The sequence below is a fragment of the Ziziphus jujuba genome, chromosome 11 (genome assembly GCF_031755915.1).
Source record: "Ziziphus jujuba cultivar Dongzao chromosome 11, ASM3175591v1".
Classification (NCBI taxonomy): Eukaryota; Viridiplantae; Streptophyta; class Magnoliopsida; order Rosales; family Rhamnaceae; genus Ziziphus; species Ziziphus jujuba.
The window spans coordinates 16286680-16310227 of NC_083389.1; the positions used below are offsets into that span (position 1 = coordinate 16286680).

General features: G+C 30.6%; 2 protein-coding genes across 2 annotated transcripts; both read left to right on the forward strand.

Moving 5' to 3' along the window:
• The first annotated feature begins 2053 nt into the window (after positions 1 to 2053).
• Positions 2054 to 3467, forward strand: LOC125419533 (desmethylxanthohumol 6'-O-methyltransferase-like). The gene is made up of 2 exons (XM_048465735.2): positions 2054 to 2812; positions 2879 to 3467. Exons 1-2 carry the CDS (start codon positions 2054 to 2056, stop codon positions 3173 to 3175), a joined length of 1056 nt encoding a protein of 351 aa, XP_048321692.2. The 3' UTR covers positions 3176 to 3467.
• A 6214-nt stretch (positions 3468 to 9681) lies between these two features.
• On the forward strand, positions 9682 to 22396 carry LOC125419682 (probable RNA-dependent RNA polymerase 3). The gene is made up of 19 exons (XM_048466125.2): positions 9682 to 10130; positions 10230 to 10368; positions 10467 to 10596; positions 11518 to 11592; positions 12315 to 12495; positions 12815 to 13013; positions 13101 to 13188; positions 13308 to 13448; positions 13602 to 13676; positions 13793 to 13864; positions 14827 to 14933; positions 15657 to 15805; positions 16045 to 16270; positions 18070 to 18295; positions 19371 to 19516; positions 20000 to 20162; positions 21185 to 21323; positions 21560 to 21726; positions 21843 to 22396. Exons 1-19 carry the CDS (start codon positions 9761 to 9763, stop codon positions 22074 to 22076), a joined length of 3027 nt encoding a protein of 1008 aa, XP_048322082.2. The 5' UTR covers positions 9682 to 9760; the 3' UTR covers positions 22077 to 22396.
• Positions 22397 to 23548: the final 1152 nt, after the last annotated feature.

Here is a 23548-nt window from a genome sequence, read left to right on the forward strand (position 1 = left end):
TCTTTGTAAAAGAAAACATCTAGCAATCTCTTTTTTTTTTTTCTTTTTTTTTTCTTTTTTTTTGTCTGTCGATATTACAATTGGAAGAGGGGATTTTATCCAAATTAAAGTTTATACCCTTAATTCAGAAGTCTATTTTTATCACTAGACCAAAGGTTTAAGAGCCAAGAGGCTTCAAAACAGTGGTGCATAGGAAAAAATATATAGGAACATTATTTTAGATTTTGTTAGAAATTAAATAATCGAAATAAATTAAAAACGAGAAAAAAAAATTATATAAATGCACATAGCGAGCTTAGCCTATTTCAGTCAAACTTGACACGTAAAAAGAGTAAATTAAAAAAACTGCTTTTAGTTTCGAAAAGAATAAATTGTTTGGGAAAATTGCATTTAATTCATAATTTAATTTTATAAAAAACAAATATTATAAAAAAAATTAAAAAATACGATTTTTATTTTTCATTTTATATTTATCGTTTTCTATTTGAAAAATTGTATCCATTCCTTTTTTTTTATTTAAATAAGAACACCCATAAATCAGAATTGAATATTTTGGACTAAAATTAGATAAAAAATAAAAATTAAAATAAAATTAAAATTTTTGATCTATTCAAAACAATTTTATTATATTAATAATAAAATAATTTTTTATACCCAAACCAAAAAAAATTATACCAAAACTTAAGAAATAAAAATAAAAATTTTAAAAAATGCATTTTTTAATTTTAATTTATGGTTTTTTATTTGAAAAGTTATATTCATTTGATCAAAAATTAAAAATAATTTTTATACCCAAACCAAATAAAAAAATTATACCAAAATAGTAAAATGAAAATAAGATAAAAAAAAATTTAAAAATAAAAATAGTAATACAGTTGTTATTTTTCATTTTATACCTTATGGTTTTTTGTTTGAAAAATTGTATGCATTTCTTTTTTTAATTTAAATTATAATACTCACAATCAATAATTAAATATTTTTATACCTAAAATTAAATAAAAATAAAAATAAAAATTTAATTTTATTGCAGTTAAAAGTCAAAATAACTAGACCGAAATGCCAAAATAAAAATAGAGACCAAAAATGGAAAAATTAATTAAAATGGACAGAAATGGAAAAATTTTACAAAAAATGGGAAAATGGCCTCCATTTTATTTTTATGGTCTAATTTGTATTTTTCCATTTTTGAATTTCTTTTTTGGTCTAATTTCCATTTTTCCATTTTTGGACTTCAATTTTGTTCATAAAATGGTCTCATTTTTTTTGAATTTTTTTAAAAGCATTTTTTTTTTAAATTTGGTCTAATGATTTTTAATTTTTGGCCTAGTAAAATTATTTTTATTAGATCAAAAATTCTAATTTTATTTTACTTTCTATTTTTTGAATTATTTTAAATTTAAAAATATTTAATTATGATTGTGGGAATTTTAACTTAAATAAAAAAGGGAATGAGTACAATTTTTCAAATAAAAAACCATAATAGTTTTTAATAAATCATATTTATTTTTCAATTTTTGTCTAATTTTTATTTTTTTGGGGCATAAAAAAAGTTATTTTTAATTTTTGGTCTAGTAAAATTATTTTTATAAAATTCAAATTTCATTTCACTTTTATTTTTATCTAATTTTAAGTCGAAAATATTTAAATATAATTGTAGATATTTTAATATAAATAAAAATAGAATGGATATAATTTTCTAAATAAAAAACTATAAATATAAAATGGAAAAATAACAAATATATTTTTTCAAAAATTTTAATTTTTTAAAAAACATTATTATTTTTGAAAATTAAATTATGACATCAGCATGAGTGAATTTATTTGCACATATCTAAGATGATTTTTTTGGTCATATCTAAGATGATTTTTTTGGTCATATCTAAGATGATTGTAAGTAGGATAAAACTAAAATAAGCAAAAGGTTCCTAACACTACCCCTCGTGGAAATTGTATATATATTGTAATTCACAATAAACTTTTTCACATTACTCCCGTGTCTTGAAATCTTAGCCAAAGCAATAATAAATAAAAACAAAAAAGCCAAAAAAAAAAAATGGAAAGAGTAGAAGTTGATCGATCAATAATAGGCCAAGCAGAAATTTGGCAGCAAATGTGTGCCTTCACAAGCTCCATGCTTTTGAAATGTGCAGTAGAGCTTCGCATTGCTGACATTATACACTCCCATGGTAGTCCAATCACTTTGTCACAAATAGCTTCGGGTATTACCGATTCTTCATCTCCAAATATCTTCTACCTCGAACGTATTATGAGATTTCTAGTCTTCAAAAATATTTTCACGGCGAATCGCCCTTCGGACGGTGGTGAAACATTATATGGTCTCACACATCAATCTAGATCGATATTATGGGACTCAAAACCAAGCCTCGTCCCATTCATATTGTTCCAAAATTATCCAATGATGATTCACTCATGGCATTATCTTAGCCAATGTGTGAAAGATGGTGGACTTGCATTTAAGAGGGCCAACGGTTGTGAAATTTGGGAGTTCATGTCCAAAAATCAAGAGTCCAACAACTTGTTCAATAGTGCAATGGCAACCACAGTTCCAATTCTGGTGGATGTGTTTTTGCCAGCATATGAAGATGAGCTTAGTAAGATAGGATCTTTGGTGGACATTGGAGGTGGAACTGGAGGACTTATGCATGAGATTGTGAAATCCCATCCACAAATCAAAGGCATCAACTTCGATCTTCCACATGTCATTGCCACAGCTCCTGTCCATGAAGGTGTCACTCACATTGGAGGCAATATGTTTGAGAGTGTTCCTAGTGCAGATGCTGTTTTGCTTAAGGTAATAATTAATTTCTATTATTGTTTTTTGGTTGAGAAACAAAAATTAATTATATTTTTATTGCAGACCGTACTACATGATTGGGGTGATGAAGAATGTGTGAGAATTTTGAAAAATTGTCGAAATGCAATACCTGAAAATACTGGAAAAGTTATTATTGTGGATATTGTTCTTGACGAGGAAGATGATAATATATTCAAGGAATCGCAAATCATGATAGATATAACGCTGATGATATTTACAACCGGAAAAGAGAGAACAGAGGTGCAATGGAAGAAGCTGTTGGAGGAAGGAGGTTTTCCTCGTTACAAAATTATTAAACTTCCAGCCAGAGAATGCATTATTGAGGCCTATCCAATATGACAACATTTGTTATCAAATTACATAAATTTTATTCTACTGCTGCAATGTTGCCCATCTTATCTTTAAGCGTAGGCAATATTTCACTGATAAAAAATTGATTATTTCCATATGAATTACATCTAATTAAACACATCAATTGAACAGTATAAGATGTTCAATGTTGCCCACTAAAATATTCGTGCAAAAATAATAAACCTCTAGTATTTAAAAACATCATGTACTTTGGAGCTGTTTTCATGTGTCAATGCACATGTATTTGTTAATTTGTTTGTTTGTTTTTTGTTTTTTCAAATAAAAATCTCTAAAACTATCCGAGCGAATTACTGTACCATTTCTTTGATATTGGACTGCAGATTAGCCATGGTATTGCGTTGGCCTTGCGATCAACAGGTAGCTTTCATTAGTCCAATTTTATCAAAGTAATTATATAACATAAATTTTTCATTAATCCGACTTTACCAAAATAATTATGATTTTAATATTTGATCTATTATAATTCATATGATAGTAAGAACACAATATGTAAGTCTAGAAAATAGTAATTAAGAACTCGGTCACGAGGCGTTGAGCGGTCAGGCAAAGACATATTCCGACACCAAGATATGAGAGTGTTTGAACTTGGTGAAATTGCATGGAGTATGCATATAAGAGTGTGTAAAAATAATTGTCCTCATAGACTTTTCTAATAGAGTTTTTATATTTATATATATACATATTTTAATTTGGCCAAGCTTTTCTAATAGAGTTTGAATATAAATAAAATATCTATGTTTAAGTCCAAAAGTCATATTATTATTATTATTATTTTGGGATTGAACCAAGTCCAAAAAAGTTTTTAACTTTTAAAGTTGGATTCTTATCTTTCTTTTTACTATTTTCGCTTTCTTTTTCCTTTTTCTTTTAAGAAAAGACAAAACGAAAAAGTATTTGTTTTTTTATGGATAATGTATATCTTATGTAATCATTTTCATAAGACTTTGGGTGTAGGAAGGGTCCAATAATTAGCCCCCACCTTGCCCAAACTGTCCACATAATTTATAATATACAAAAAAAATTAAAATTTTAAAGCTTTATCGAAAGTTTGTCGTGGAATTGTTTTGAAAAGCATATGAACGGGATGACATTTATAGAGATATTAGGTATGGCCTAGTGAGATCACGTGGTTTGGATTAAAATTTGAATATTTAATAGTTTTTAAATAATATGGAAAAGTTTGAATTAAAAATTTATTAAATTAGTTTTTTTAATTAATATTTTTCAATTTGTTTAGAAGTATTTAATTTTAAATTATTAACAAACATAAAAAAATTAATCATTTTATCCCAAGTTTTTCATAAATTTAATATCCAAATCGCATCATATAATTTTAAAGTAAGAACACTTCCAACTGATACGAACCTAGGACGATCTGCTCCTAAACCTATATTATATTAGCTCGGATCTTAATTAAGTTCAAGTTCTAATGAAATTGACCTCAACCTTTAACCAACCTGTGGTTAGAAACCTTGGTATAATGTAGACGTCACAATAGGGGATGGAAAACCTATTGATAAGTTAAACTAAAACAACCAATTCTCTAATGGTGTTTTAGGTGTTCTCAAAGAACAAATACATAATTAATCTCACAAGTATTTTCTCAATCAAATCAAAGTTAGTTCTTATTGATAACTAAGCCTTTAAATAGGCTTTGAAATAAATAAAATAAACCCTAAAAACTCTAGGTAAAACCGGCCACACACAAAGAATCCTAGTTGGCTGCAACTATACTTCCTTTCCTAATCTAAGTTTGATTAATTAATTCCTTTATATTAAATTAGGAATTAATTAATTTACAATAAAATAAAAACCTTCTTAAAGTTATTTGTCCAGAAAATAAATAAATATAAACCCAAAAAGAAAGAAAATCAATCGCAAATTAGGTAATGAGTTGACTTTGACATTTAGGTGGAATTATTTCTTCAACCGAGCTAACTTATGTCTGCCTGATGTCCGAGCTAACTTATGGCCTATCCGAGCTAACTAATGTCTGTCTGAGCTAACTTGTGTTTGGCCGAGCTAACTGATGTCTGTCCGAACTAAGTTGTGTCTGGCCGAGCTAACTGATGTCTGACCGAGCTAAGTTGTGTCTGGCCGAGCTAACTGATGTCTGGCCGAGCTAAGTTGTCTTTATCCGAGCTAAGTTGTGTCTGGCCGAGCTAACTGATGTCTGTCCGAGCTAAGTTGTGTTTGGCCGAGCTAACTGATGTCTATCCGAGCTAAGTTGTGTCTGGCCGAGCTAATTGATGTCTGGCCGAGCTAACTGATGTCTGTCCGAGCTAAGTTGTGTCTGGCCGAGCTAAGTTGTGTCTAGCCGAACTAACTGATGTCTGTCCGAGCTAAGTTGTGTCTGTCCGAACTAACTGATGTCTGTCCGAGCTAAGTTGTGTCTAGCCTAGCTAACTGATGTCTGGCCGAGCTAAGTTGTGTCTGGCCGAGCTAACTGATGTCTGGCCGAGCTAAGTTATGTCTGGCCGAGCTAAGTTGTGTCTGGCCGAGCTAACTGACGTCTGTCCGAGCTAAGTTGTGTCTGGCCGAGCTAACTGACATCTATCCGAGCTAAGTTGTGTCTGGCCGAGCTAAGTTGTGTCTGGCCGAGCTAACTGACGTCTGTCCGAGCTAAGTTGTGTCTGGCCGAGCTAACTGATGTCTGGCCAAGCTAAGTTGTGTCTGGCCGAGCTAACTAATGTCTGGCCGAGCTAAGTTGTGTCTGGCCGAGCTAACTGATGTCTGGCCGAGCTAAGTTGTGTTTGACCGAGCTAACTGATGTCTGGCCGAGCTAAGTTGTGTCTGGCCGAGCTAACTGATGTCTGTCCGAGCTAAGTTGTGTCTGGCCGAGCTAACTGATCTATGTCCGAGCTAACTTATGTCTGGCCGAGCTAAGTTGTGTCTGGCCGAGCTAACTGATGTCTGGCCGAGCTAAGTTGTGTCTGGCCGAGCTAAGTTCTATCTGGCCGAGCTAACTTATGTGTGGCCGAGCTAAGTTATGTCTGGCCGTTTTTGGCTTGCGACCACTCGATTCGATCGTCTCTTGAAGAGACACAAGCCAAAGTGATGGAATGGCAGAAACGAGGAACACAAGGAATGGGGCGAGCGAGAAAAGAATGCGTAAAACGATCGGAAAACTTTGAAAGGGCATAACTTTTCTCCAAAGGTGGTCACTTTTCCAAAAGATTTTTGATTGATCTCTTCAACTTTTATATAGATATATTGTAATATAATATAAAAGTACCGAAGAGTAATAATTTATCTACATTTTGTGAGACTATTCCCACGTAAAGATGGGATAGATTTATTTTAGATCACTTTTATTTTCTCTAATTGTGAAATGCATTGAGGATAAAGTAAAACCCAACAGGACTTATGGTTATGGAGGAAGGAAAACCTAGTATTAAAGTATAGCCTAATTTGTAGACTTCTAATCAAAGAAGATAAAGTCTTGAATTTTTCTTTCCCAGCAAAAAGCAATAAACAAAAAATAGGACCTAATTTGTAGATTTTGTAACCGAAGAAGATAAGTCCTGAAATTTTTCTTCCCAATCAAAAGTAATTATTTTGATATATTGTTTTTTATCTTTTGCTTTAAAGAGAATCTCGAATTGGTATTGGAAGGTACTCTCTTCTGGGTCGCAATTGCATGGCCTAGCAAGGATAGGGCCAGATAATGTATATATATATATATATATATATATATATGAGGTGTTTGAGAAGTATCAAAGTTGAGAGGGAAATCGATTTTCTGAATTTAGTTTCTTGATAATTATATTTTTTTTATCTGTTTGGTGAGTAACAGGAAAATTGGGATTGATAAGTAATTAAATTTAATATTGTATAATAAATTAAGGGTAAATATCTATTTAAAAAAAATTAAAATTATTTTCTTTGATATTTTCAAAATAACATATATATTGATGCGAACAACTTTTCCATATATTTTTCCTACATTTGTGGAATCTAATTCTTGGGCCCACACATTTCCACTTCACAGTAAGTATCCAAACAAAAAAAAATTATCACTTTTCCAAGAAAATTAGATTCCTACTAACTTTATCTTTATCCAAACATGCCGTTAAAGAAGATCCGGTAATGTATTGTATTATGTTATGTCATGTTCGTATTCTATCGTTGTACTAAAAAAATTTTTATTTAAATCCAACTTATTAAATTTTTGTGTTAAAATATATAAATACAAATTCAATTATTAAATTATCATATAGATTGTTACCCAATCGATTTATAATAAGTATTAATAATAATAAAATAATATTATTAATAAAAAATGCAAACAGAAATTATTTATAATTAAGCGATACAAGATAATTATTACAATTACATTATATTTTATAAATATTATTTTAATACTATGAAAAAGCTTTGGGTGATTGAGAATTATTTGTATTTTTTGCTTTTTATTTTAAACTATAAAATATAAAAAATAATTATTAAAATATATATTTTTTGATAATTTTGTCTGTAATTGTTAATATACCATCCATATAAATATTTGAAAGTTAAACTTGCATGTATTAAATATCATTGATATTGAAATTTTAAACCTTAATTTGCATAAAATATTGATATTGAAATTTTAAACCTTAATTTGCATAAAATACATTTCCTGCATATCTTTCAATTTTTATTTATGTTCTAATTTTTATCTATTTTGTAATATTTATACAAATATTTGATTTATTATTAAAAAAATAATAATAAATAGGTAAACTTGTAATTTATAATATTAATTTTTTTTCTAAAAATATAATTAGTAGACTTGTCTAATACAATTTTGGATATTGTTTGATAAATATGATTTTTTATTTATTTTTATTTGCTTGAGTATTGAAAAACAATTACAAAATTATCAATAACATTAATTTAATAAAAATATTTTTCTAAATATTAATAATATTTATAAAAATTTTGGATAAAAAAAATTTAACAAAACAATCATAAATATTTCTAAAATTTTTATAAAAATTTTATAAAACTTTCAAAAAATTTCATAAAAATTATAAATTTTTAATCAAATTGTGAAATATTTGATACAAATATTATAATAAAAATATTCATAAAAATTACGAAAAAATATTAAAATTTTAATAAATATTATATGAATTATATCTATTTTTATTTGATAGTTAATTTTTTTATTATATTTAAAAATTAAAAATTTTATAGAAATTTGTGGAAATATTTTTCTATTTTAAATAGTGCTTAACACTAAGATTATTTGAAATAAAATATCAGTAAGATTATCAATTCCCTACGATACTAGGGAATAGGGCGTTACACAGTTTTCTTTAAGCCTACAAAATTTTATGATTAACACCGAAAAGACCGGGGATTCAATCAAAGATTCTCTGCCTTAAAGTCATATCAAAAAAAAAAAAGTCATATTCTTATCGCAAAATTCAAAAGCTTTCAACTTTATCTACTCGGTGCTATTTCTTTTGGACTTTTTTAAATATAGTGTTCCAGAATTTAATTTATACTGTTCCAGAGTTTAGTTTATAATATTAAAAATGAAAACCAGGAAAAGTATGTATGGACTAGCGAGTTATGTTCTTACAATCGATTAACCGGAGATTTAATTTTTCTTCAAGGTAAAAATAAAAAAAAAACTAGAGAGTAAATTTTACATTGCATAAAAATCTATTGCTTTTAGACAATATTTAAGTCGATAGTTACATACTAGTTGTATATTTTTCTCATGGCTGTAAAAAATGAATATAATTATATAGTTAAAGTACTATCTTTTTTAATTTAAGAACAAAATATGTTATTAATATCATTTTTTTTTTGTTTAAAAAAAACTATAAATTAAATTGCTGCGATTTTTAAATTTTAATTTTTAATATTATAATTTAATACTAAAATTGTCAATTTTTTTTTTTTTTATAAACCATGCTAAAATTATTACATCCATATGATATGAATAGATTTATTTTATTATAATTTTAACATTTTATTTTTGAATTTTACCATTAATTAACATCCATATTAATAAAATCTATATCAAGATCATAATGCTGTATGAAAATGATAATTGTAAATCGAATATATTTTATTATATATTAATGTTTTATAGTTCATCCAAATATTTTAAAAAAAGTAATTTTTTTTAGAGCAGTTAATTAAATTGCTTAACTATACTTTATTGTTAATGGAAAAAAATAAAACTATTTTTTTAAAAAAAAATTAAACATCCAAAAATAAATGCTTTTTATTAATATTTTTATAATTTTTTACTTTATAACTATAAAAATGAAGTTTAAAAAAAAATATATTATTGATTAATTAACATTAATTTAATTATGTAACCCAAAAAAAAAAAAAAAAAACAAGATTAATCAAATTGACCACCGTTGCAAAATGAAAAGCACATTTCCTTCCTTTACGGTCTCACACCGACACACAGAGCAAAAGGAGCGGGAAAGAAATTACATCCGGTTTTGCCCGTTAACACTTTCATTCTTTTTTTGAATATCTCTTTCTCTCTCTCTCTCTCTCTATATATATATATATCTGTACGGAAAACAAAAATCAGCCATGGCCGATCCTTGTAGGTTAGTCCCACTTCCACAATCGGTGGACCAATTGATTGAGAAAATCTGCATAGAACAGAACCAGACGCCGCCAGGCGCCGACGTGAGAAGGAGGCTGGCGGCTGTAGGTGAAGAGTCTTCTCTTCAGCTTCTTAATGAAATCGCACCCAGAAGGATCAGGAAAAACCTCAGTGCCTTCATCTACTACTTGCTCAAAGAGCAATACAACCCGAATTCTTATTCTTCTTCTCCTTCTTCGTCGCCTTCGAAGAAGGATATCTCTCCCATTTCTCATTCTCCGACGGAGATTCCCTCTTATTTTTCCCCTCGGACTCCTCCTCCGGTTGAAGCCCGTCTCCATAGAACCCCACCGGGTCACAATTTTTACCAACTCTATTTTTTTTTTTTTTTTTGGGGTAATTAATCGTTGTCTTTGAAAGTTGCTTAACTTTTTTGTTTTTCTAATGGGGCAGATTCTATATCAAGCACAAGCGAGACTGTCCCTAACTCTATGGTTACAGAGCTTCCGAGAGAAAGGGGACGAGCCCTGTTGGAAGCTCTGGGAGAGTTGGAATTCAGAAAGCAATTTCTTATTTTAAGTTACAGTGGTGGGTATGTATCTATGTGAAAGTTTTCCTTTGTTTTTCTACTTGTTGAGTTGTGGGTTGGGTTCTATTTAACTGTGATTTTATTGTTATTATTGTTTATAGGAAAGAGCTGCAGACTGTAATAGCAGCTGAGGAAATCAGGAGGTTGAGAGATTTACCAATGATAAAGTTTGAGCAGAGAGTATGGGAAGACTTAGGACAAAGATATGTTCTCAGAGGAGACAGAAGAATGGTGATTATTTTCGCTTTTCCTTAAGTCAAAATATTGACTGGTTAAGTTAGTTTTCCTCAATCCCTCTACTCATTTGGGAAAAAGACTATTTGGACTTCTTTCATTTTAAATTGGGTCCCTTGCCTTTTCCTCTCTCTCTGTTTAATGGCTTTAGTAAACTGTAGAAACTTGAGCTCGTGGCCTTTTTGGTTTGGTTGAGCTAGCTATAATATATATATATATATATATATATATTCAAGTTGTTTTTTTTTTTTTTGGCTCTGTTACATATATTCAAGTTGTTGTGTTTGTTTGTTTGTAACATTAGACCAGTCAATCTAGGTAACCCAGCCAAGTAAAAATCTGTTAAAAAAAAAAAATTGAAAAATGAAAAAAATCAAGGTACAAAACAATGCGAGCTCGCTATATATATATATATATATAGATATTCAAATTGTTGTGCATGTTTGTTTGTTACATTAGACTAGTCAATCTAGGTAACCCAGCCAAGTAAAAATCTTAAAAAAAGAAAGAAAAAGGTACAAAACAATGTGAGTTATAAAAGATTGCGAATGTCTGGATATTTTCTTAAATTACATTGAAGATTCCATTTTGTTATAGATTAAATAAATCTAAAGTTTAGCTACTGTGATTAGAAGTTGGAATCGTATTATCCCTATTACTATTTACAGTTCAGATCCAAAATGTATCAAATGTTTGTAGAAGTTAATGGGTTGTTGTATTTATCTGCTTACATGTGGTGCGTGTGGTTGAATGTCAGTTTAAGTATCTTGTTGCAAAGTTCCGTGTGTTTTTAGAGTTTAGAGATTTAATACACGACTATGTTTACCATCAGTCTCAGTTTATTTATTATAGGAATTATCCCATCGTAGTGTGATTTGCAATGTTTTATGCTAATTATTTGAATTTCGTTTATTGCAGCATCTAGATTGGGATTCTGGAAAAACCCATATCTACCATTGTCACGTTTCTCGGGATGGGAATATCAGTTTCAAGGTTAGTCTCCCCATTATATATATGATGACATTGATGCATACGCACAGCTCACATATATTTATTTATATACATGCATAATATTGACTTCTATCATGAAAAGAGCAATTCCTGTCTCATTTACTGTAGCAGAAAAATTTGGGAAGGAGACTGAAGGAAGCTGCGTAGAGGGTCATTTTAGCTTAAAATCAAATCATAGGTTTGGTATCAATTATCAACATGTTACATTCTACTGAGCATGTGGGTAAAACAACTTGGATGCAAATGGGTTAGTTCTTGAGCTGTCTTAAAATTACATACGCCAAAGTAAAAAAAACTTGTACTGTCATAGTTTGTTCCATAAGAGGACTTTGAACACTTTAGGCTTGATTTCATGGGTGACATTGACAGAAAATCATGCTGAAGCACATCAAAATGAGTTTTTCATTGGTACTTCCTTTTTGTCTTAGGTTTCGAGTGAAAATCATTTGATTATGGTTTTTCTGAGAGCTTGAACTTGAAACCTTTTTTCTGTGCTCAAGATATTTGCAATTTTTTATTTTTAATGAAAGTTGCTTCTTGAAAGCTTCTAAACAAAATGAAAAGTATGAATTTGGTTATGTGAATTCATTTGTTTTTAGTGGTAATATTTTCATATTGGTATTACTGCATCCGGTTTGCCGCTCAGATGACGTTGTATCTCTAGCATTATTAATGGTATCAATTTGTTTTAAAATGTAATTCAGGGACCCTATTTGAGCAAAACAACTACTCACCTGCAAAAGGTTTTAGGAGATGACAATGTTTTGATGGTTAAATTTGATGGAGAGATCAAAGAAACGCATCCGCTTGACTATTACTATGATGCATATAGCAAGATTGCGAAAGAAGGGATTCTTGTTGGCTTACGTCGGTATCGTTTTTTTGGTATGCCTTTTTTTATTTCTATATGAATGTGGTGAATTTTGAATAGTCAAATATATCTTGTTCTCATGTATCGTATATCACATCATTATTTGTCCAGTGATACTTCATATAATTTTTTACTTCTATTTGGAATTTACATTTCCACTTTTAATTTATTTATTTATTTATATTTGCTTCTTTTTTCAAACTGGTTTACCTCTCTTTGACTATTATGATTTACTTGATCTAACATGACATTCAGGCATCTGGACTGACTTGTTGATATTGTACTATGATTCATAATTTTCTTGGATCTTAACTTAATATGGAAATGTATCAGTCTTTAAAGATGGAGGCAAAGAAAAAAGGAAGAAAAATCCAACTTCATCACCGGTAAAATGTTATTTTGTTCGCATGGAGACAGAGGCATTTATTGACAAAATGGGATCATATAAATTGTCAAATATGACAGTTGCAGAAGCAAGATGCTATTTTATGCATGCACATATGGTGTCTAGTGTCCCCACCTATATGGCAAGGTATGCTTGTCATATGCATAATTTTTTATTTGCATCCGAGAAATATCTTGAATAATTATGTACTATCATCCTTCTTGAGAGTTTCAGGCTTTCACTCATTTTGTCAAAAACAATCAGCCTAGAGACTGAATTATCATCTGTAAATGTTCAAAGAATTAGGGATGAATATTGCAAGGTATGATCCTTGGATTGTTCGTTTGACATAATTCCTATCTTTTAAAATATTTGAAGTTCAATATGATTCCTTTTTTTTTTTTTTTTTTTTTTTTGGGTGTACATTCTTTTGGTTTGCAGGATGAACATAAAAACCTTATCTTTAGAGATGAGAAACCTCTTATACATACCGATGGCACAGGGTTTATATCTGAGGACTTGGCTTTATTGTGCCCAAATAATTTACAGACAGGAGAGTGTCTCGGTAAAGAAGATGCTGAGGTTTTTACTAATTGCACTCTCTTCTGCACTGTTCTTTTCATATATTAATGGTTTTCTTATTTTCTGTGTGCATGAATTTATTGTTCTTTTCATACATTAATAGTTTTCTCATTTTCTGTGTGCACGAATTTATCTTTTTCCTTGTGATGTTAGAGAATTCTCAATGTTGATGAACACAAGGACAAAGTTTTGGAGACAAAGCAGCCAAAATTCAAAACTCGGGAACCGGTATGTCTTGAAGTTCTGTTTGCTTTTCAACATTTTAGGTACTGTTGTGGTGTATGTTACATTTGGTCGTACAACTCATTCTCATTTTTCATTTACTCCTCTTCCCTCTTCTCTAGCCTCTGTTGATACAGTTCCGTCTCTTTAACAATGGTTATGCTGTGAAGGGAACATTTCTAGTAAACAAGAAGGTACATTGATTTTCCATTTTCTTTCATAGCTAATGAAATGACTTTCCTCTCTGAAATTGCATCTTTAAGTGAGCAAGGTCTTTTATTTGCAAGCTTCTAAATATTGCAAATTTGTTTGTGATGCTCTGGATTTATATAACTTAAGAGGATCCAATGTTAAAAAAAAAAAATAATAATAATAATAATAGTAATAATAAATATAAAAAAAAAGGTCGCAATAAATAATTATTAAACCCATCATTTTGTAAATAAAAGAATAATAAAGCTTAAAATAGATGGACCTAGAAAAAAGTTTTCTTGATTTGCTTTATTTTCTCTGTAAAAACATGTGTTTTACGTTATCCTCATAAATTCTTTGGATATTGAATAATGCATCTAGGTTTATAGTGACATATGGGGCAGATGTCGACCTCTAAGTTCAGTGTGATCCGAAGACACTGGGAATGGGTAACTTCTTTATTTAGATTCGTTGGTTTAGGTTTTGTCCCTATAAAGGAAAGTTTGACATGGAGAAGGAAAACATCGCAAACAGAAGAATGAGGGAGTTGACCTGGCTTGTTCGCTATTTGGTTGCTAAATATCACACTGTACTTTGGTTATGATCAGTTTGATTTTCTGACTTTGTATAATCATAGGATGTCACCTCTAAGTTGGTGTCTCCAAGAGCCTAATTTAATTGATAGGATCTTTGTATATAATATTATTTGTTCAGATATTCTTTCCTTATTAGTTCATGTTAAAGTGATAATTCTCACCTGGTAAATGTAGTTTCAGTTTCACCTATGAAGTGTATGAGAGTAATCCAGACTTATTGACACGTTTTAATGTTGATAGTTCTGCAAAATTAACAGAAGGTTCTTAGTTTGATATATAAATATATATATATATATATATTAATTTATTTATCTTTAGTTTTCATTTTATTTTCTTATTTTTAAGAAGATGGGTTCTGTTTTTTTCAGCTTCCCCCAAGAACAATGCAGATTCGAGATTTAATGGTTAAAGTTGAGAGGGATGAAAGACTTTCAAATAATCAAACTGCAAACTCAATGGAAATTGTTGGGACGAGGTATATTCAACATGTGCGTTTACTTCACTGTAAGAACACATTAATTGCAGTTGATATGGAACCGGTTTTTCATACATCTAATCTCTGTATATGAGTTCATGTGTTCTCTTCAGTAGCTGTTTGTTGCTAATTTGTTTCAAACCAGTACCTGTATTCAACTTTCAGTAACATTAAAAAAATAATAAAAAAAAAAAATAAAAAAGAAAGAAAGAAAAAAAATTAAAAAAAAAAAAGGAGAGAATAATTGTCTAAATTATATTTCAATTAGTTGTTGAACAATTGTTGTAGGTAATTTTTCTTGTGGTTTGGGAGAGCTATAGTCATGGTGGATTAGATGCGGAAAAACAATATGAAGCATATTGGAAACAATATGATAATGAGTATATATTTGATGGAAAAAAGAAGGTTTACCTGCATTATTTTTAGTTTTCAATTCAAATGGTAAATATACCGAGAGAAACCTGCCCTTGAAATAAATTTAGTTGAACTTATACCAGTCTCTGAAGTAATTAAATAACATATAAAGCCAGAAGAACTAATTGAGCATCCTCTAGCATCTTTTACAAAAAGAATTGTTAAAAATAATAATAAAGAGCTTTTCACCTCATGACATCTTTGAAGAGAAATTACATGATACAATTTATTGTTAAAGAGAAAATTACATACTTTGCGGTGCTCTGTTTTATTCTTGAGGTGAGATGTAACTTGTAAAATTTTCTCCAGCAATCCTCCTAAGAAAACATATTTATCGAGGAACTTGATTGCTCTTCTGAGCCATGGGGGAGTTCCAAACGAGTATTTCTTGAACGTACTTCAAAATGCTCTGCAAGATACTCATGCTGCTTTCAGCAACAAGCGTGTGGCACTCAAAGGTTTTTATTTATTATTTTTTCTGTGCTTGGGACTTATGAATTGGTTTTCCTGCAATTAGTGCCTTTATATGTTTGAAGTGTTATTGGCATTAAGGTTCTCCATTCTTAATATTTGAATTTTAATTTCTTGTTCACTTTTCACAATTTCTAAGTGATCTGAATAACCTGTATCCATTTACTTCGTTGCAACACTACCTATTTCTTGATGGATTTCTTTGAATTCGTTGCTTGTTCTTCAGTTGCAATCAGGTATGGTGATATTGATGACAATTTTACTGTTGCAAGAATGATTTTATCTGGTATTCCTCTTGAAGAATCATGGTTGCAGTATCGTCTTTCAATACTAATGAAAGAGGAAAAGAAGAGTCTTAAAGAAGGGAGGCTCTATGTCCCTGAATGTTATTATTTGATGGGGACAGTTGATCCAACCGGAAAACTTGAAAGCAATGAAGTTTGCATTGTGCTGTATGTACCATCTCTACCATGCTTACCCTTCCTACTTCTTGACTTCATACTATCATTTGCTAAAACATATAAATTCAGTAACACTATGAGAACCAAATAAGTTTACCAAAATTAGGATATCAACTAATTTGTCATTGTTTTATTGGCTTACTTTGTGTCCCATTTATATTTGCAAGTGGACCTCATTAATTTTTATTTTTTATTTTTCTCAAAGTTGGCCATCTGCTTCATCGTTTGGTAAAATTATTTGGTTTAAATTTTGAGAAGTTCTAGTTGCACTACCAAATGAACTTTATACCGTCCCATTATGAATTTATATTTTTATCTCCATTTAAAATTATTAAGAATATCTATGAATTAAATATATTTGTATTTAGAAGTATAGGATTGAACATTTCAAATGTGTTAAAAGTATGCGGTCTAACTTTTTTAAATATGAATATCTCAGTGTGTTTAGAAGTATATAACTGAACATCTCAATTTCATTTGATTGAATGTTTTCAAAGACAAACATCTCAAATACGTTCAGAAGTATGTGATTAAATATCTCAAATGTATTCAGAAATATACGAACGAACATTTTTAAAGATGTTCATAATTTTGAAACTGAATACTCTAACGAATACATCTTTCCATTATCCCAAAGTATTTTAATTGAAAATAAAATTTTGTGGAATTTCCATGACCGTTAGTTTCGTCCAACAGTATTGTGACAAGTTTTTATAGAGTGTTGTTTGATTTGTGGGGGGAAAAAAAAAGTGTTTTTTGTCTTAGTTAAGATTCTATAAATTGTGGGATATTTTAGATATTAGAAATACTGTTAAAGTTATTTTATATTTTTTATATATTCAAATGCTAGTGTGTAAAAAGTGATACTGTATAAAGTTTTTTTAGAATTGTAATAAGAACTTCTTTAAATTCTTAGGATGATAGTTGTATTTAGTTAGAGATAGCCTGCTTCAATTTAAAGTTTTCATTCTATGGCCACGTGCTAGATTCAGTTTAAATTCCTGCCAATGGAGTAAAAGACATGATTTCTTGAATTAGAAGTGGTATAACAAATAAATGTGCTTATGAGATTGGGTTAGTATACTTACTATTTGCAGGCATGTTTGTTATATATCACTACAATCAATTTAGATTCAGCTCCTCTCTCTTCTATCCCAGTGCTTCTCACAAGGATTAATGTTTATTAACAGCTGTCCAATGTTAAAACAATATTTTGAAAAATATGCCACTGGAAGGGCAAAACATTGACAAGTCCATGAAAACCATCTGATCAAGATTTAGAGGCTCTAACTTATCAATTGATTGCCTCAATTTCATTAGTAATGGAAACAATTTTTTGGCTTTATTAATTTGGTTAAGAATCCTTATACCTAGACAACACCTTTTCTATATATATATATATATATATATATAAAATAATAAAAAATAATAAAAAAAAGATTCCAGTCATTTAGAAGCATCAGCTGTTACAGGTGAAATTATACTAATTTAAAAAGAGCATGGGAAAAATTTATGATACATGCTATTAATTTGATAAGTTTGGTAATGAACATGTAAAGTTCTCTATATTGTTTTACATAGAAGTAATTATATTTCTTGATATAATATTTTACGCTATTAACTAGTCTTGTCCAAGATTGAAATGTGCTTTACCTTTTTGTTATTTTATTTTTAATATGGTATTTTGTAATCTGCGTGTGATGAGTTTTATCTTAATGAACTAAGTCCTCTTATTCTTACTCTTTGATCTCTTCTTTTTGTTTCATATTTTGGCCTATTGATATATGCAGTGACAATGGACATGTTTCGGGGAAGGTACTAGTGTACAGGAATCCTGGTTCACACTTTGGAGATATTCATGTTTTAAAAGCTATCTTTGTGGAGGAGTTGGAATCTTTTGTTGGAAATTCCAAATATGCTATATTCTTCTCTCGCAAAGGTCCACGGTCAATAGCTTATGAAATCGCTAGAGGTGATTTTGATGGTGACATGTACTGGATATCACGCAACCCACAGGTTAGCATTTACCTTCACTTCTGTTGTCAAGCAAATTAGATAATGGAGGCTAAAGTTGCTTTTCCAAGTTTTGGATTCTGTTCTATTCACATGCTCTAAAGAATTTGTTTCTATTCCATTTTTTTCTAAGTTGTTAATGAACCAAAAAAAAAAAAAAAAAAAAATGGAAGAAGAAAGAAAGAAAAAGGAAAAAAAGAAGACAAAACCTCTTGATCTTTTCTACTTCTGGTTCTTCACCCAATCTTGAGAATAGTGGTTTCAACTGCTGAGTACACCATTCTTTGAATAGATGACTTACATCATAAACAGCAATTTTATTTTGGTTTTCAAATGCTTTTTTCTTCCCCCCACAGGTGTTCATTCGACATGTTACTTTCATCGTACTGTTTTTTCTTCAACTCCCCTTTCCCTCTCCTTTCCTTTAGGTTACATTTTATTTATGAATTGTTTTTTCTCGATGTAAGCATTGAATATTGAGCTCATGAGGCATGTTGGATGACTAGACTCTCCACAAGTAGTGTTAGTGGACAATGTCCTGTTATACCTTCCATAGTCTCCAATTGTAAGGCATGCATGAAATAAGAAATAACAGATTCAGAATTCAAAAATATTTTTTCATATTGCCTGATCTTTATTTTTTGTGATTTTGGTTTTAAGATTCTATGAATGTCATGCTTACCTAATCTAATAGATTTGAAAGTTTTTCTAGCTTAGAGTAGTCAATAATTTTAGTTCTGTTGACAGGAGCATGGAGTATTTTTGAAATTAATTGAATGGTCTTTGTTGCGTTCAATTGGTGATTTGATGTTGATGTGATCGTCTTTGGAACAGCCTTAAGTAGATTAGCTTATGCTTAGATCCCTTAAAAAGTTGAGTGTTGTTGGTGTAGTTTTTTCTGCTATTCAAGTAGTTCTAGTTGATGTTGGATCCACAATGGGTTAAAGGTCCAAAAGGCCAAATATTTGTGCGACTGATTTATTTCATATACCTTTTTTTGTTTATTGATTTATTTCATAAATCACTGGTATTATTATGATTTATTTTATTGATTACTTGTTATTGTAATTGCTTTCAGCTATTGGAATACTTCAAACCGAGTGAACCTTGGATTCCTTCTTCCTCAATGCCTAAGGTTGCCAGTAAGAAGCCAAATCTATTTTCAGATGAAGAATTGGATGATGAGTTTTTTAAACTGTTCCTCAAAACTAGATTTCAGCCAAGGTAGGCTTTTTAGACTGACGCACTGAACTTCTAATCTTTTTCGTTTTATAATGTACAGGTTCTGGTTAAACTGCAAGCACCATAGTCTTGTACAATCTGTGGCTATTTCTCAGCAGAACAAAAATAATAGAATCAAAGATCTTGATTTCATAAACAAGCATGGATGTCTTTGACCATAAAGGGAAAAAAACTAACAATTATGAATGTTCTTAGTCAATCTAATTGTTAATGAGCTTTGTCATGTTAATACATTAACTGTTCATCCTTTTAGTCATGCATCACCATTTTTTCCACTTAACGATGTTCAAACCTCTCTTGATGTTGGTACTAGAGGCAGTAGTCTTGGACATGGTTTGTGTTATGATTTACCCTTCAAGTTATTATAAGTTATTATTTATTTTGAAATTTACGCACAATATCTCACATCTTATCCACCGTGAGTGTTGTGATGTCTATATCTGAAATGGTTTATGCTATTTTCAGTTTCGCTATAAGTGAGGCTGCTTATAGCTGGTTGGCATTGATGGATCGGTTTTTGACACTAGGCAGTGATGATGTTGAAGAAAAGAATCTTGTCAAGAAGAACATACTTCGATTGATTGATATATACTATGATGCTGTGGATGCACCCAAAAGTGGTGGAGAGGTTAGTTTCAACTTGAGCATCTTGTTGCACAACATTGGTGTATACTTTGTTGCGTCAATTTGGGTGTTGTTAACTGTTATTTCTTCCAGTGTGTTTACATTAAATTGGCCTAATTATTCTTTGATTGATATATTTCTATGAGCAAGCCTGGACAACCCAGACAATGAATTGTTTGAACTTAAAATCTTCTGTTTTACTATAGAATGGATTGGGTTCAATCAGTCCTCCATTAGCTATAGAGGACTGGCTTAATTTGTTATTTCTTCACAACAGTCATTGCAAATTTATTAGCATTACAATAGGGCCTTGATCTCGCTAAGCAAACAAGTTCTCTCACTGATGTGTATCAATTGTCTGGGTGGGAGACAATCTGGGTACAGCAACTTGTGAGAAATGGAAGCTTCCTATCTCATTGAGAGAACATTTTTACCAATCAAGTATAATTCTAATCTAGTTTCCCATGCTAGTTGGGTAAATTAACTTTTTTGTTACTTGTGAATTTAGGTCTGTTTATCCATAATTTTTTGTGGCTACCTAGTGGTGAGTTGGATGAAGCTCAATCATGCCTTTATTTTTTGCCCCACCCATTCTGTTCATTTAGCTAATCTTTTGAGCAACACTTTGTAGAATCATTTTAGTTTGTCCTCAACGGCTAGAAATTATAGCTAAAGACATAATGGCCCTTTTAATATACTGATATTAACTTTTTATAGAGATTCTTAATATCTACCATCTTGACTGGAGGGATCTTTCAGGCTCTTTCTTGCACCAAGGGGTAGAGGCTGCTTCCAGTCTGAAGCCCTAGATGCCATGCTCATGCCAGTTTGGTCGAGCATTTGTTGTCCATGCTCAAGTACATGGAATAACATTCCAGAGACTTAACAGCAATATAGCTCATTCCCCGGCTTCATTCAGGAACATGCAATATTTGTTAATGCCTCATTGCATGATCCCTTTTTCCTTGCATTGTTGCATCGCAGTTGCCTCTATACTGTAACTTGGTCCTAATTTGTGTTTAACAGGTTGAAGTTCCCGATGAACTGAGAGTGAAAATGTTTCCTCATTTTTTGAAAAAGACGAATTCTTACCGGTCTACTTCCATTTTAGGATTAATTTATGATGTTGTGGATTCGTATCAAGCACAAGATCTTTCGAACGAAGGTTAGGATTCTCTCAACTAATGTTGTAATTTTCTATCTGCGCATGGTATGTCCACCCGAATTAAAATCTTCCTGAGAGAGAGATTGTGGTGACTGTAAGGCTCTTTTCTATGTGAATGATGATGCACTATAGACCTTCACAAATTCTGATTTGAACATCCTATTGTTATAAAATCACTTATAAAAGGAAAACTGTTATTGAGACAACTGTTGCATCCTTCCTTTCATGACATTCAGAGATCTCGAAGCTTCCTTGTTTTGATGTTGAAGTACCTGAAGCCTGCTTCACAAAATGGAAGGAACATTATGACCGGTATAGGGCCGAGATGAGCATTGCCTTGAAAAACAAGGATAGGGATTGCAAAAATGAGGCTGCTGACCTGGTCATAAAGAATTATAAGAAGGTGATATTCTCAAGTTTTGTTATTGTTTATCATGAAAAACAATATGCTTACTAAGATTGGGAGATCAACACACTTGAGTTTCTTGTTATATATGCTAACTGTGCTTCATGCTGCAGATACTGTATGAAGCTGAGGAATTCGAAGAAAGTAAAAGAAACACAGAAGATATAAACAATGAGGCTGTTGCTATATATCATTTGGTATATGATTATGCTAAGAGTGAAACATGTATTCCAAATTGTGGGTTTGCTTGGAAAGTTGCTGGTCCAGCCCTTTTCAAGCTCTGCACCATGAAACAGAGTGAGAGGTCCTTTTTGTGTTCACCATTTGTTTTGCGTGAACTTTTTTAGTTGATGGGATTGTAATTGCGTTTGAATTCAACAAAATGCATTTATATGTGTATATATATATATGTACGTAGTTTCAGTCATTGTAATATAAAGCGTAGAGAACAATCTCTCCTATATTATATAAACCACAAGAATCCTTAGTTAAAATGGGATTCCAACTCCGCACTTTTTGAAATTTTGTTGCTTTTAAAAGAGCACAATTCAATGAAAGTTGTAAGCTTTGTTGGGGGGAGTTATGTAGCTAAACCGTAGCTTTTTCAAAGTTATCGAGCTTTATCCTATTCCCGTCCAACTTGGTACGAATTAACAGCTTTGATTCATCGTGGACTGACGACTATTTTTAGTTTCATAAGGCAAAATTGTCGACGTATGTGCTTGTATGTTTTGACATTTATGTTATTATGTGCTTGTAATTTAGGACATTTATGTTTTATATAATTTGTTCAATCAACTGCACGAGTTTACTTTGCACAAGATTTACCCCCAAAAAAAAGACACAGAGAGAAAGAGAGAGAGATAGTGAGTTTACTTTGCCCAAGCTCTTTCCAGTTCTTGAAAGAACAGACCATTTGTACATTATAACAGTTTGTACAAAAGGTTTCATGGCTCCAAGATTATGTGGTCTTCACTCACAAGATGAATGAATGGGGAACTATATGTGGGATTTATAATTTCCATTCATCTTTGTGAGTGAGGACCATTGGATTTCCTCCTTATACCTCTCGAGTTGCTTTAGTAGTGGTTTGGTTATGAGTATTAGTACAAATCTTTTCAGTAATACTGTGGAATGCATAATTAGTTTTCTAGTTTTTTGACAAAAATAATAATAATAATAATAATTAGTTTTCTAGTTTAGGGAAATTATTATTTTTTAACTATTCATCACCAAAATTCTCGATAGAAATTGGGTCTCTCCAACTCCTCTCTTTCGGTGGACATTGTCCTCACCTCAAATGGCTTATTTGTGGCTCAACAGCTTATCCTATTCCTAATTCCAACAATTCCAATTGAATAGAATTCCTCACGAATTATAGTTTTCAACTTCTTCTGTGACAATCCAAAAATGTTATGGTTCCTCATATATGCGTTCCTTTGAGTTGGTGCATACTTTGACCTTCTTTTTTTTTCCTCCTTTTTTTTTTCTTTTGATTCGATCCGATCCAGTCAATTTTGTCTTCTTTTGGACGGATTAGCCTATTAGATTAGAGAAAAATAAAAATAAGTTAGAAACCAGAAAGCCCCATTCCCAACCATATAATATATATTTTTTTTTCCTCCAATCCTTAATGATTATTCATTTTCATCAATCAAGGTAAAAGTAATTTTACCTAAAAATAAAATTTTTATTACAAAATCAATTTATTTAATAAAATTAATAAAATACGTAATTAATTAATGGCAATTTTGAACAATAACATCGGAGAACAATTGTTGAATTGAGTATCAATAATATATTAGATATTCCAACTACC

Coding starts and splice junctions, on each gene's coding strand:
- LOC125419533 (XM_048465735.2), top strand. CDS start 2,054: ATGGAAAGAGTAGAAGTTGATCGATCAATAATAGGCCAAGCAGAAATT. Junction 2,813..2,878: donor CAGATGCTGTTTTGCTTAAG/GTAATAATTAAT, acceptor TTTTTATTGCAG/ACCGTACTACATGATTGGGG.
- LOC125419682 (XM_048466125.2), top strand. CDS start 9,761: ATGGCCGATCCTTGTAGGTTAGTCCCACTTCCACAATCGGTGGACCAA. Junction 10,131..10,229: donor TCTCCATAGAACCCCACCGG/GTCACAATTTTT, acceptor CTAATGGGGCAG/ATTCTATATCAAGCACAAGC. Junction 10,597..11,517: donor TCAGAGGAGACAGAAGAATG/GTGATTATTTTC, acceptor CGTTTATTGCAG/CATCTAGATTGGGATTCTGG.